Source organism: Myotis yumanensis, unplaced genomic scaffold (assembly GCF_028538775.1).
Source record: "Myotis yumanensis isolate MYYU_CA2020_CCGP unplaced genomic scaffold, mMyoYum1.0.hap1 SCAF_11, whole genome shotgun sequence".
In the NCBI taxonomy this organism is placed as follows: Eukaryota; Metazoa; Chordata; class Mammalia; order Chiroptera; family Vespertilionidae; genus Myotis; species Myotis yumanensis.
The window spans coordinates 44959124-44974100 of record NW_027223762.1 but is presented as its reverse complement, the minus strand read 5'-3'; the positions used below and the strand labels follow the sequence as shown (position 1 = coordinate 44974100).

The 14977-nt window shown below is 45.2% G+C and overlaps 1 protein-coding gene across 1 annotated transcript in view; it reads right to left on the bottom strand.

Moving 5' to 3' along the window:
* Window positions 1–236: 236 nt before the first annotated feature.
* The window catches only part of LOC139020035 (semaphorin-4F-like), a 39779-nt gene continuing 25038 nt past the window's right edge, over window positions 237–14977 (bottom strand). The window contains 10 exon segments of the mRNA XM_070429558.1: window positions 237–1486; window positions 1488–2010; window positions 2273–2331; window positions 5461–5621; window positions 5728–5837; window positions 5977–6199; window positions 6327–6474; window positions 6685–6863; window positions 7471–7622; window positions 7725–7850. Coding sequence (XP_070285659.1) covers window positions 1327–1486; window positions 1488–2010; window positions 2273–2331; window positions 5461–5621; window positions 5728–5837; window positions 5977–6199; window positions 6327–6474; window positions 6685–6863; window positions 7471–7622; window positions 7725–7850 — 1841 coding nt within the window. The 3' untranslated portion in view covers window positions 237–1326.

Sequence of the window (14977 nt, the reverse complement as noted above, 5' to 3'; positions counted from 1 at the left end):
CAGAGCTCAGCTTCCAGGGTCTGGAGAAATGAGAGGGCATCCAGGAGCTGCAAGTCCAGTGACTGGCCACAGAGCTGGTGGGCCGAGGCAGAGAGCTGCTGCTGAGTGTCACCATCTCAGCTTGGCCAATGGTGTCATGACTTGGGGGCAGTGGTCCTTTAACTTTGTTAAGGCCTTGAGAATCTGATGAAAGCAATAAAACATCGCCGCCCTCACCCCCCCCCCCCCCCGAAAAACACAGACACAGACAGACAGACAACATTTTGCATACAATTTCAGGGAGTCCATGGACCCCCACTGGAGAACTAACTGCTTTAGGGCAAGGGTGCCAACCTGAGTAAAGTCACTGATACAAACTTATCTTTACACTGCTTGTATTTCCTGACTGTTCCCCTTTTGTTGTTCCCTAATATTTAGAATGTTGTGAAATTTATTTTTAATTGGAGTCAAGGAAAGGGGGTCCAGCCTGAACTCCAGTCAGAGAAAGAGACCAGCTGTGCATGGCAGTGGTAGCAGCCAGGAGGCAAAAACAAACAGAAATGTGGGGTCACATGTGCTGCTACCGTTCCCACCCATGTGCTTTGGGAGTTTTTCTCAACTCAAGAGAAGGGTGGTGAGAAGTGATTGGGGGAGTGGGGGCAGTTGTTTATTTCCTTTTAGAAAGCCAATCCTTCACTGGCTCTAGGGTCTAAAGTTCTGCACTCAATCCCCCACCCCAACCTTCCCCCTCCTTACCCCGATGAATACACCTGAGCAATGGCCCCGTGATTCATGCACATTTGGCAGGTGTCCTATTAACACTCATATATACACATGCTTTTTCATGGAAGAAGGAAAAGTGGGGTGGAGGGGGATCATGCACTCTCTACAGAGAATTAGACTAACTGGAAGAATCAGCAAAACCACTCCAAGGACTCAGTGCACATTAGCTTCCAACCACCTCCATAGTTCCTCCTTCTGGCCAAAGCCCAACCAGAAGGCAAAGTCATAACTATGTCCTATGTCCCTCCCCAAATTTACGAGCCCAAAATAATGGGCCAGGACTGAAGGGGTCACCAGGGTTCAGAGAGCAGGGGTGGGAAAAGCCCTGATTCACTGCAGAGAGAAGTTCTGATCTCTCATGGGAATCAGGAATCAGGACACAGACAAAGGCCTAGACTGGAACCCATCTAGGACCAGAGAGGGCTGACACTGAAGTCAAGTGATCACTCAAAGGCCAAAGAGAACTCAGAGGCCATGATGGTTTTCTAGGCCCAGTGACCCCAACATCTCAATGGTCACTCCATTCCAGTGGCCAGTCATGCACTAGTGGTCACTTGCCCAGCCCTAGATGGGTGTTTCATCACATGTGGCCAGAGGAGCCCCAGTTAACCGAATATGGGCTGGGCTCGGGCAAGGATCAAGCAGAATAGGTGGAGGGAAGCCACCAAAGCCACTGCCCCTCTTGCCTAGAGCCAGGGGCAGCCGCTCATCTTCAGGAGAGGGAGGGAGGATCCTAGCTGGAGCTTGTGGTCCCAGATGGTGGCGCCCCCAGGTCCGAGCCCACCTCGCTTCTAGCCAGAGGTTCCCTCTCTTGCTGTCGCTGCTGATGTCGACCAATCAGGTTGAGAGTTAGGGATGCTGCAAGAACCCCCAGAAGGAAGCCAGCCAGTCCAGCCCCCACAGTGTGGGCCCAGCATGAAGGGGGGCTTGAGGAGGGGGGCAGAAGGGGACTTGTGGGGGAGGCCGGCGAGGGGTTTATGCGGAGGAAGTGGGGAGGGACCTGATGGCTGCCCCATACCAAGCTATAAGCTGCTACCACGCGGGCTGCCCCACCCTCCTGACATTCACAAGCATAAGCACCCATGGCCCCTGGGGTTACCACCACCTCTAGCCCATCCCTCCGGGGGGTAAAAGCAGTCACTCCACTGGGCTGGTGCCACACACAGGATGCCCAGGCTGAGCTTGGGGAACATGGCAAGACCACATGCACAGCTGTAGCCACAAGAACTTCAAACACTACTGGGTGTTCTGCAGAGAAACAGCAAAGGCATAAAAGGTAGTGAGACTATAGGCTGGGGGGTGGAGGGCTGATGAAGAGACACATAGAGGGATATCAGATTTGAGAAGGAACCATGGGGGCAAAGCTAAAAGGGGATTCCCAAAAAGGGTAAGGCCCAGGTCACTGGCTACCATATCTTCCAGGATCCAAGTTGCAAAGTGGGTCCAAAATGGACAACTTTCTAGCCTCTTTCCACCCAACTCCACCCACATTTCCCTAAACCAGACAGACCTCCAGGCTCTTTAGGACACGAAGAAGAGACATCCGCTGACTCTATGTCTTGGACCAGCCTACAAAGAAGAGAATATTTGATAAATCCAGTGTCAATATTCCCTTCTATACTCCTCAGTACCACAGAATACTCACTCACTCGTTATATCTCCCATCATCTCATTAATCACTCCTGGAATTATCAGTCAACATTCTCATCATTAAAATTTCCCCCAATACTCCTCATGACGATTAACATGTCAAAGTCTACATACGTTCTAGCAGACCATAGAAAATTAAATCTGCACTAGGTCTGTTGGAAGGATGTTTGGTGGTGTGCTTTAAAAAAAACATCGGAACCTTCCAAGAAACATGGCTGACTGTCCAGACCATAAGATTTCTCTGGAAAAAAATATTAAAACTACAGTGTGGTCTGTTTTTTTTTTTTTTTTTTTTTTTCTGTTAAAAGAAAGTGAGGACTTCTCTATAAAAGTTAATCAAAATTCTGTGAGGGTCAGTGACATGACTTTGTTTCCTAATGCTGCTCATCTCTATGTAGGAACTCTTTCTTCAACAACTCTTGGTACCTATTGGCCTCTAACAGGTGTGTTTCAAATCATACAATCTTGGTATTTTCAGGGTTTCAATGAACTGTGTCTGACAGAAGGACAGCAAGACAGGCTGCTCACTCTGAACTTCCTGGCACCACTACCACAGGGAGGGAGGGAGGCCAGGGAGACCTCTAGTGGGCTGTCAGTGAAGACCAGGTGGAACCCACAAAAGCTTCAACCAAAAGGAGATTCCCTTTGAGTGTGAATTCCTTCAACATGAACTGGAGCCCCTGAAATAAGCTCTGAGACTAGTATGAATATGTTAAAGTCTCTGGGTAAAACCAAGTTTGCTTAGTCTAGCTGACAGTGGGGAACATGGGAAGGCCATAGGTGTGGCTATAGCCACAGGAACTTCATGGTCTATGTTTTCTCCCTTATATGAATTGAGATATGAAGGGTAGAGTGCACAGAAGTACCAGCTTGGTCATTTCTCATATTGCTAAGAAGTATACTGGCATGTATGCACACCCCACATCCTACACACACATACATATATATGTGGAGGGGACCCCAAGGCTCAAGTACACAGGATATCCTACACCAATTAAATTCTTATTTTAATGAATATTAAAACAATAAAGGAAAGAATAAAGCACTTGTTTTCATGTGAGATGTGTCAAAGTTCTCCCAAGAGAAACTAAAATACCAGATCAAAGTTCTTAACCAAAATCAGTTCCCAAGAACAAGTACTTTTATTTCTAAAATATTTAAAAGATTGGGATTTAGCAATATGCACAAATATACAGTAAATTTACTGGACTTCAAAATAGGAAGTCATGAAGTCAGTCTGAAAAAATACTTTCCAAGCAATCAATTAAAAATTACTCATTTGAAAGGAAACTCAATTAAATAAAGATTAAAAGACGTACAACTGATGGACATTATTTTGATTCTGACTTAAGCAAACTATCTTTAAGTATATGTAATTTTGAAAACCAGACATTGATTAGATAGTTGATGACATTAAGAAAGTGAGTTTGCAGTATGATAATGATAATATGGTTACATTTTTAAAAAGCCTTTCTGTGTTACAGATACATGCGGGAAGATATATGGATGAAGTGGTATGATGTCTAACATTTGTTTTAAAATAATTGGGAGTGAGTGAAGATAATGATCAAGTAAAACTGGTCAGTTGATGGTTGTTGAACCTGAGTTATAGATACATGGAAATTCATTATACTATCTAGTTGTTGAATATTTGAAATTTCCTATAATAAAATGTTTTTAAGAGAGTTCTTATCTGATATAGATATATAATGAAATACTGTAGATGAATAGAATGTCAGGGATATGCTTCAATGTGGCACATGATTTTAAGTTAACTGCTGAGTTGAAAATGGATGATGGGATTCCCAAATGGATAAAACAAGACAAATTTGGAGGTTATTGGAGTAATGCAATTAAGAAATGATGATGGCTAGGACAAGAGTGATAGCAGTAGAGAAGGAAAGAAGTTGCTGTGGACTGAGGATATAACAGACGGAGCTAGAGTCAGTACCAACTGCAATATAGTGCGGGCAATTTCCAGCTTGAGCAACTGGATTCACAGAGGTCCCTTCAGAGAACCATGTGAAAGAACGAGAAAACAACAGTGCATGCTAAGACCTGCTAAATTTCAGCAGTTTATAAAGCATCCAAGTAGGCAGTTGGATAAGGAATTGTGTAGCTCAACTACAGATACATCTGTAGTTGTCAACAATACTCAGTTGGTGTTGAAAATATTGGAAATAATATCATCTAGAGAGTGTGTAGACATGTAAAAATGTAAGAGGCCGTGGGGGTCCAGGAAAGGCCTGACCCCACTCCAAGTCATGTAAAGGACATGAACTTGGCTTGCACCCCAGTTCTTGTGATCTAGCCAAGCAGACATTTTGTCATAGCAACTGTTTGTCATAGCAACTGTCAAACATAGATGGAACTAGACAAACCTTGCCCAGTCTTGCCCAGCCTGTAACAATCTGCTACTTCCTCATCAGAGGCCAAGCCCTAGCAGTGATCTATGAAGCATGACCAGCCACAGCTTAGCTATAAAACAGTGTGTGTAAAAAATGAACTTCCTGGTGCTTTGTGCCAGTCCTCCTAAACCCCAGTCTCTGGTGCTTTCATCCCACACTGCCATTACTCCACGGGACCATTTGGGAGCAGGTCTCCGCATAAAAAGAAGGACTGAACCATGAAAAATATCAAAATTCAGAAAAAGGATGGAAAGGAATGAGTAAAGGGAGATGGCTGGTGAGACAGGGAGGAAAACTGGGAGAATGCAGAGTCATAGAAGGCAACAGGAAAGAGTACTTCAAGGCAGGAAGGAGGGAGTGGGCAGCTGTGGAAACACTTCTAGAAGCTATTATAACAGGGAAACTGAGCAGTGTATGGCACCATAAAAGTCAGTCACATGGTCTGGGGCAGGTCCAGCAAAGTGGCAGGAACATGCATAAGGCCGCATGATGGACAAACAGATGAGTTAGTAGGGACTGACAAACACAGTGACACTAAAAGAAACACACATGGCAGCATGAACAGATGAAAAACAGGCAGATATATGGAGAAGTCGGAGCTCTGTGACAACAGGCAAGAGGCCAGGGCAGCCACACTCACCCTCCATGCTCGTCAGCATGGGCCACACACGCATATAGCCGGAAGCTCCAGGCACAGACAGGGTCTTGGGCCAGGATGCACTCTGAGCAGCTCTGGAGACGTCCACAGTTGGTTGTGTTCACTTGTGTTACCTCAGTATGGGAGCCAACCAGGAGCCAGCTCTAGAGAATGTGAGTAAAAAGGAGGAGTATGCTGCATCTCCCAGACTTCAGAGTCACAAGCTAGCTCAGATGTCTCCCCAACAGACTCCCAAAATCTATGACTCACTTGATACAATTTCAAATTCTCAACTGGCTGTGGCTCTGGGAATAAGGCCAGATCCTCAAGGACGCTGAGCTTGGCTCCAATCCGCACAGCTCTGTGGAGGTGTCCATCCTCTAGGAAGCAGGCAGAGGGCACGACATAATGACACACTGTACCTGTGCCTGGGACTCTCATACTTGTAAGTATACAACCCTCTCTTTGACAAGAGCATGTGTGCATGGAATGGGCAATATACTTGGCTACTAAACATACCTGTCCCCAGGTAGAGCACATCATACTCTTTCCCTGAGAGGCTGGCCACCCTGTGGCCCACAACTCTGAGATAGACTGTATCTGTAGTGACCAGCAGGGAGTGGCCATCAGCTGGAAGCACTGGCCTGTACATGAGGGGGTGATCCCGGATGAAGGTGAGCACACGGTCAGGCAGGGAGAGTGATGAGTTAAACTGCTGGAATTTCGGGTTATTAGCGATGCACTAGGGAAAACACAGGATAGGTGACAACGTTTCCCAGGGGCCAGGAAGAATCCGCAATGCTTACTTGGGCTCATGCTCTAATGAGGCGATTCTGGCATGGGGTGAAGAGCTGCCCCAGACCCCTTACCTCTCCAGGTCTGGGCTGGGGTACCTCACTGTCTGTGACAGGCTGTCCCCTGTTGCAGACATCTTTCAGCTCTCTGAAGGGACCATTCAGCACTGTCCGAATGTCTTGTGGTCGGAAGGCACAGATAGCCGAGATGGCAGCCCCCTCCCTGGAAGAGACACAGGTTGGAGCCAGATATCTGAAGAGCACTAGGGACCAACTCATGCCTTGTTAAATGAGATGACCCATAAGAAATGCATAGGAGCCATGCAGCCGGCTCCTGGGAGAAGCCACCCCCTCTGGAAGAGACAGCAAGGAAAGGTGCCAGCCCCACGTATCTCCCACCCTGTCATTCTCCTCCACACCAGGACCCCCTCACCATTGCGAGAAAAAGATGCCATAAAAGATGGGGGCCCCCACTCCAGTCTCAGGTCGAAGAATAGCCATGTCCTGCAGGACACTAGAGGCCCGGCCACCTTCAGGCCCTGGACACCGCAGGTCAGCCTTCAGAAAGGTCGTCCACCTCTTCTGGAGGCTCCTAAGGCCCCCAAAGTCCCCCTGGGGTGACAAGCAAATGGGCATTTCTCTTTTAAAGACCAAAATTGTAGGGAAAATGTGGAGACCAATACAAGTTTCCCCCAGACAAGGAGAGATGGAGAGACAGACACTTAAAAATTCAATGTAGAGAGACAGACAGAGTTAGCAGTAGGGAAGGATACATGGGTAGACAGGGTCACAATGACGGGGACTAAGTTCATTGTTGCCCTTACGAAGTACTATACTATGTGCTTTACATACCTTATCTCAGGTAGGCCTCACAACAACCCTTATAGCTAGGCATCATCAATATCTTCATCTATAAGGATGCTAAAGAACCTGCCCAAGTCACAGAGGCAGGATGTAGTGGAGCAGGGTCTGGAGCCCAGGTCTGTCTACAGTTCCCACCTTTCACCTCTACACCTCCTAGGAACACTGTGTCACAAGGGTAGTTATGGAGTTAAAGGGGCAAGAGCCCTTCCCCATACTCTTCAAGCTCCCAGAAAATAAGTCAAGACAGGGAAAATGGAGACAGAGGAGAAATCTAAAGATGGAGACCCAGAGAAGAAAAGATAGAGACTAGGCAGAGCAGGAGACAACAGACAGACAGCTGGGCTCAGAGTCTCACCGCACACACACGGGCCACCCGAGGAACTTTAAGGCGCTCCTTTGAGTCAAAGGCTTGAGAAGTCTCCGTAAAGAAGAAGTAGATTTCCTTGTCTCCGTCTTCATCCCCCCACTCAGCTGGCCTCAAAGCCATGGCAGCGACAAAGGCTGAAGCTGGGGAGACCTGTGGCCTCAGATCCCACAGACTCAGTGAGGGGCCAACCAACCTCCACCCCTACTCCGTGTCCCCAGAGTACCCCTCCTTCCTCTCCCCACCGTCAAGCCAGTATGCCTCTGTCCGAATCCAATCCTCAGCCTGTCCCTCAGCATGGCGCACAGCCCGGGAGATAAAGGGCTCTGTCCCCAGGAAGTTTCTCACAGTGGCAGCATAGAGAGCCCCCCCTGCAGGGAGACAGGGAGAAGATGAGCTGTGAGACCTGCTGAAGGATGCAAAAGGGACCACAGGCAGGGCAGGGATAAAGCAGGGGTAGGAACTCTCAGGGGCTGAAGGCCCATTAAGTGCAGGGCACTGCTAAGCACAGGAGAGGATTCCCTCATTTAAAATCATCCTGGATATAAAGTGCTCCAGGACAGAGTGGGGAACCAGTGTTTACAGGAAAGTGCCAGAATGTTAATGTATATGAAGGGAGAATGAAAGCTGCCCTCGTATCCCGAACAGTGTGGCTCAATGGGTGAGCATCGACCCATGAACCAGGAGGTCACAGTTCAATTCCTGATGAGGGCACTTGCCTGGCTTGTGGGCTTGATTCCCAATAGGGCACATGCAGGAGGCAGCCAATCAGTGTTTCTCCCTCATCATTGATGCTTCTAGCTCTCTATCCCTCTCTTCCTTCCTCTCTCTGAAACCGATATACAAAGAAGAAAGCTACCCTTGTGGCAATCAGGCTGTTTGGTTTGTTTGCTTGTGTTGTCTTTGTTTTAGGGATTTCTCTACCCTGTAATATGCTAATTATACTGCTATTCTCCAGGAAGGAGGTTTGCTTTGCAGCAAGTCCCAGTCTTACTTAAGTTCTCCCCCTGTGGTAAATGTCTGAAGGGACTAGCATTCTTTCTCAACATTAGAGGGTGTACACTGCTCTGGAACTAGTCACAACCTTAGGGAATACTAGCATCATTTGGGGAGTTGATCAAGATGCAGATACCTGGGAGAGAAGGGAGTGGTGCAGTTCTGGGCTGAATGTGAGAGCATTATAGCCACTCGGAGTACCACTGCCAAGGGCTCAGACATGAGCCAGAGAAAATGATTCGGGCGAGTAAAAGGTCACAATCCCTCCTCCTCACAGTTTTGTGTATCACAGGGGACAGCAGTTCTGGAGAGAACAGAGTGGCATTACTTTATCACTTACTACATACAAGGCACTGTGCCAGGTGTTAAGCACGTCAATGACCCCAAGAACCCTCATCTGACTCTGTTTAATCAGATGGATACCAAGAGGTGTGGATGCACAGATGTGTGCAGGAGCACAGAGGACAGCCCGGCCACATCTGACTGGGTAGCAGCATCTCAGAGGTGACATTATAGCCAGGTCTGAAGAATGAGCATTTGCCAGGTAGAAGGGCTTCAGGGAGGACAAAAAACATGTGGGAAGGAGGATGCCATGTTTAAGGATGTGGGCTACTCCCCAGGCAGAAGTGCTGATGGGATACAGGAGCTGACAGGCAAGCAAGCAGAGGTGCAGTTGGAGCAGAGATGGGCACCCAATTATGATGACTCTGCTCTGCCAAAACCAGGAACATGGACTTGATCTTACAGGTAACAGCACAACTGCAGAGATTTTCTTGAAGACAGGTGACATAATCAGTTTCAGTTTTTAAGAAGCTAATGCTACTTAAGAGGCCATTCATACAGTGCAGGCAAGAGTGTAGTGCCTAAATTAAGGCAGGGGCAGAGGGAATGAAGGGACTGGACTTGGGAGATACTTCTGAGGTAGAGTCCATTAACAAGGTTTGAAAATCAATGGAGTATGAGATGTGAAAGAATGGAATAAAGTGTTTCTCTAAGGTTTCCTGTTTAGAAGATGGATGATAGTAGATAGTGATATTATGAACCAGGAAATGACAGGAGAAGGCCCCTAAAGGAGGTGGCTGGAGAAGAAGTGAGCTTAGTTGTTGGACATGCTAAGGTTGAGGAACCTTCAGGACATCTGGTCACAGATATTGGAAGGCAATCAAACAGAAGGAGTTAGGAAGCAGTGCTATGACAGGCTAACTGGGAGTCATGCTTAAGTCATGACGTTAAGGTCATAGACAGGAAAAGCGAGAAGAGAGCCCTAGGACATCACCCTTTAAGAGAAACTACTGAAGCCAACTCAGAAGTTCAAGTCAGAGAGGATGGAGAAGCAAGAGAGGCTGGTTTGCCAGAAGTCAGTGCACAGAAACCTCAGCAGGAGCCATGGGGCTCACCCACTTAGAGTAGCTGTAGAGTGGAGCCACTACAGGGAAAACAGTCATGATGGAGCAAAACTTCATGCCTCAGGTACCATAAATATCACCACTATGGAAAAAAGGTTATGCAAATCAAAATAGAGTAAGGAGCCCTCAGAGGGCAACAGTAGAGGATTAGAAACAGTGGAGGGGCGGGGAGGGGAGGGGTGACTATACTTTCTCTTGTGATTTGTGTTTGTGATAAGAATCTAAGCATGTTAGAGCCAGGGAGTTTGGGGTTTGAACCCTGAATACATACTGGTAGTATGATCTTGAGCAAATTAACCTTCCTAAGCCTCAGGTTCCTCTGATTTGGACACAGAGCCCAGGTGGGGCCTGGCCCAAGGCTGGCATTCAATACTTGTTGGGGATAGCTCCTTATGAACTCTCAAGGGGCCATGTGCTTGAATTGTTGCCTGAGGTGAAGGGATTTAAAAAATGGCATTTATTTCCTTGCAGTGGTTTCAGGAGGGAGAAACCAGGTTTGGGGCACAAGTCCTGGTACCAAATGGAGCAGCAAATTAGCCAGTCCTCTGTACTTCCAAGGGAAAGTAAAAACTGATAAAGAAGTCAAAGTTGGAATGAAAATTTCCCTAAGAGTGTTGTAAATAAAACACTCTAAAACCAAAAGTGTGCTAGAAGTTGTGTAATGGATAACCTGAGAATGGAGGGAGATGTTGTGGAGACAGTTATAAATATGTTGGCAGCATGGTTTGGGGTACATGTGTGTGTAGAGAATCATAATTATTCTGCAAACAGTAATGGACCTCTGTTAACCATGCAAGGATCCAAAGATAGATAAAGGTAAAGGGTCCCAAACTTTCTAACAGATCATCAAGGGTACTCAGCAACTCTGGAGCCTAGATTGCTGAGGAGCACACTCAGGATGGAATAGCAGAGGATCACTGACACTAAGGGACTACAAAAGGGATCAGACACTTTGGGAGGAAATAGCACTGTTTCAGGTGTACCAAGGAACTTGCAACTGTCTTACAAACACAGAGAAAGAACAGCAACCATCAGTTAATGAGGATAAGAATCTTATCCTAGATTCTCCCGGACAGTCTCACTTCCAAATATTTTGTTTTACTGTCCATATAATAAAATATTCCTGAATGTGCAGTTTTTGGTGGATTATTACTGAATGGATCAAGTCAGTAGACATTAAGATATACATTTTCAACTCAAAAATGGCGGAGGTATAGACGGACGTGTCCCGTGCCTTGTCCCGGAGCTATTAGGGTGAGCAGCTGAAGCAGGTAACATACAGCCTGAATAAGCAGAGGATATTCAGCTGAGAGACAGATTGCAGCTGGGAAAAGCGGAGGAATTCTGGAGAAAGAGGATTGAAAGTTGGAGACTGTGGCTGAAATCTCTCCCAGAGCGCTGGGTCAGCTGCGGAGACCGCACCATCTTGAGTGGCTGTTTTTTGGAAACGGATACTGTACACCCAAAGACCCGGCATCCAGAGATTGGCTGCTAACCAGGAGACACCAGATCTGGGACAGCACGACTACGTGGAGTCCTGCTTCTCATGGAAAGGTCAGGCCTCCCCTGAAGGTGCGGTTGGCAATTCAGGTTGGGGAGAAGAGTGTGTGCGGGAAGGTCTGTGCCCCACAAAGACCAGCGTGATCCTCGAGTGTGGAAGAGCTCCCACAGGGCTGCTGGCAGAAGGGAACACTTAAAATTAGCCCATAGCTGGACTGGATGCAAAAAGGCAACCTCAGATTTGGCGAGTGGGCAGGCTACTGAATGAAAGGAGAGAGAGGGCACGTGGAAGAGACTTCGTGGGCTAGAAGGTGCAGGGTTGCAAATTCGCGCAACTCCGCAGGCTCTTGTTTTTTTTGTTGTTTTTGTTTTTTTTCTTTCTCTTCTCTATAAATCTTGGCGTTTGATTATTAAACCCAGTGCATGGGATTGCCCAGGTGGGGACTCTCGCAGACACTGCAGGGGAAAGTTGTTTTTGTGGAATCTGGGAAACAGAGCAGGATAACGATTAAAGAACCAGCTCTGGGCAGTGGACTTCCTCAAACCAGTTTTAAGTGCAATAGAGAAAATAAACCCCAACTATTGGATAGAGAGGCCGTATAGCCTTGGAGGTCAATCCAAAAACACTGCCACCCAAAGGCTGAGCCACAAAATGACTCTTATGTAAACACAAATTGAGACAGTCTGGGAAACAAATATGGCCTGCTTTAAAATCAGGACTGTGGTTTACAACACGGAGGAACAGTGTATCACAGGGAAATTCAACACTCTCCTGAATATCTGGCAGGACTAAGGCATGCCAGACTGAAGAGTAGAAGAACCGAAGGACCCTCACTACTGCAAATTTTTATTTATTTTTCTTATTCTTTTTTCACCTTTTAACTAAGAAACCAATTATTTTTCTTTTTTCATCACCTGATTTTACCCTTTTAATTACTACATTTTTATTTTTAACTAGTATTATTACTGCTACCATTTTACCATTTTTAAAGTGTCATTTTATTTTCTCTTAATTTTATTTTGGGATTAGTGTTCTACATTCTATTTTCATCGTTCCTTTAACATCATTTTTCTCTACCTCAATTTTACCTCTATGCTAAAACTTTCTTCCTCACTTTTCCCCTTCTGTTGTCCTGTTTCTCTTACCCTATTCCTACTTTAGATTTTCCCCTGTCAAACTTTTACCCCCTGTCAAAATTTCACCCTACTTATATATCCTATTTCCAACCACCTTCTCTAAATCCTTATACACTCTTATCTTTCTTCACTATCCAAATTTTTTTCTTTCTTTTTTTCTTTTCTCTCTCTATTGTTTTGTTGTTGTTTGCTTGATTGTTGAGTATACTGGTTTTTTTTAGAATTGTTTGTGAGGTTGTGTTGCTTTTTATTTTTATTTTTCTGTTGCCCCCCCCCCCCCCCACTCACCCCTGGTTATTTTTGTGCTTCTATTTTCCCTTGCCTCGCTTGATATTATTGGTTGTTTGTAGTTTGCATTCATCTCCAGGGATCTGTTGCTGGAATTTGTTGGATTAGTGGCGGTTCTATTGAAGTATTCTCTTCATATAAATAGTCTCTTCCCCTCTTCTACTTCATTCTCTCTTTGCTCTCTTACTTTTATTTCCTCCATTTTCCCAATTTCATTTTTGCACTTCTTTTTTTTCTTTTATCTTTTGCTCTTCTTTCTTCCTTATCCCCTAATTCTCTTAGCTCGAGTGGTCAACTTTATTTGGGGTTATTAATATCGTGAATACATTTGTGTTCAGTACCTGATAGGTTGTGCCTTGTTGTGTTGTATTTTGTGCCTCTAAATCAATGCAGCAGATCCAAGCAACAGCAGTCTCCTGATCACCGCACTCCCTGTCTGAGGATCAGCAGCTGCGTGTGAAGCCTGCCACCACCAGCCAGAAGAGCCACCACAGCTGTGAACAGCACCCACCAGAGGAGCTGCTGCCAACTGAGGAGCAGCTGCTACCACAACCACCCAAGGAGCAACCACAGCTTGAGGAGCCACTGCCACCAGGGAGCAGCCACTAAATGACTCAACATCTAGATATGATGGTGAGATCAAACATGGGTAGAAAAAGAAACCCCCAAAGGAAAGAAAAGTAGGACTCACCAGAAAAGCAGCTAAGTGATACAGAGGCATGCAACATGACAGAAAAAGAATTCAGATTAAGGGTCCTAGACTGCATAAACCGGTTGGAGAAAAAAATCAACAACTTATGCAAGAAGCAAGAAGAAAAGGATGAAAAAATCAACAACTTATTTAAGAATCAAAAAGAAATGGATGAAAAAAATCAATAACTTAGGTAAGAACCAAGAAGAAATGAAGAGCGATATAGCTGCAATAAAAAAACACCATTGAAAGCATCAACAGTAGACTAGGAGAAGCGGAGGATCAAATTAGTGAATTAGAAGAAAGGGAAGTAAAACACATCCAAACTGAACTGCAATTGGAGAAAAAAATTAAAGGACAGGAGGAGAGCCTAAGGGAGCTTTGGGACAAGATGAAACAAAACAACATATGAATAATAGGGAGCTAGAACAAAAAAAGAGGAAAAAGGATTAGAAAACCTATTCAAAGAAATAATATCTGAAAACTTCCCTGAGGTAGAGAAGAAAAAAGTCACACAAGCACAGAGAGTCCCAAACAAGGTGAACCCAAAAAGAACCACACCAAGACAAATCATAATTACCATGGTAAATGTTCAGGACAAAGAGAGAATCTTACAGGCTGCAAGAGAGAGATGGAAAGTTACATACAAGGGATCTCCCATTAGATTATCAAATGATTTCTCAACAGAAACACATCAGGCCAGAAAAGAATGGATGGAAATTTACAAAGTGATGCAAAGCCAAAGGACTGAATCCAAGAATACCCTATACAGCAAGGCTATCATTCAAAATTGAAGGGGAAATAAGAAGATTCACAGACAAAAAAAGGCAAAGGGAGTTTATCACCACCAAGCCAGCCATGCAAGAAATGCTAAAGGGACTGGTGTCAAAAGAAGAAATAAAAAGCTCAGAAAGAACACAGCCACACAAAAAAAGAAATGGCTACAAACAAGTACCTTTCAATAATAACTTTAAACATAAACGGTCTAAGTACTCCAACCAAAAGATATTGAGTGGCTGAATGGATTAAAAAAAACCATGACCCATACATTCACTGTCTACAAGAGACCCACCTCAGATGAAGGGACTCACACAGACTGAAAGTGAAGGGATGGAAAAATATCTTTCAGGCAAATGGAAATGAAAAGAAAGCTGGGGTACCAATACTTATATCCGACAAAATAGATTTCAAAGTGAAGGCCATAACAAGAGATAAGGAAGGCCACTTCATAATACTAAAGGGATCAATAAAACAAGAAGATATAACCCTGATAAATATATATGGACCCAATCCAGGAGCACCCAAACAGATAAAAAAAACTCCTGGAAGATATCAAAGGAGAGATCGATAACAATAAAATCATTGTAGGGGACTTTAATACACCACTGACATCACTGGATAAATCCTCTAGACAAACAATCAGCAAAGAAACAGCAATCCTAAATGACTCACTAGATAAGATGGACTTAACTGACATCTT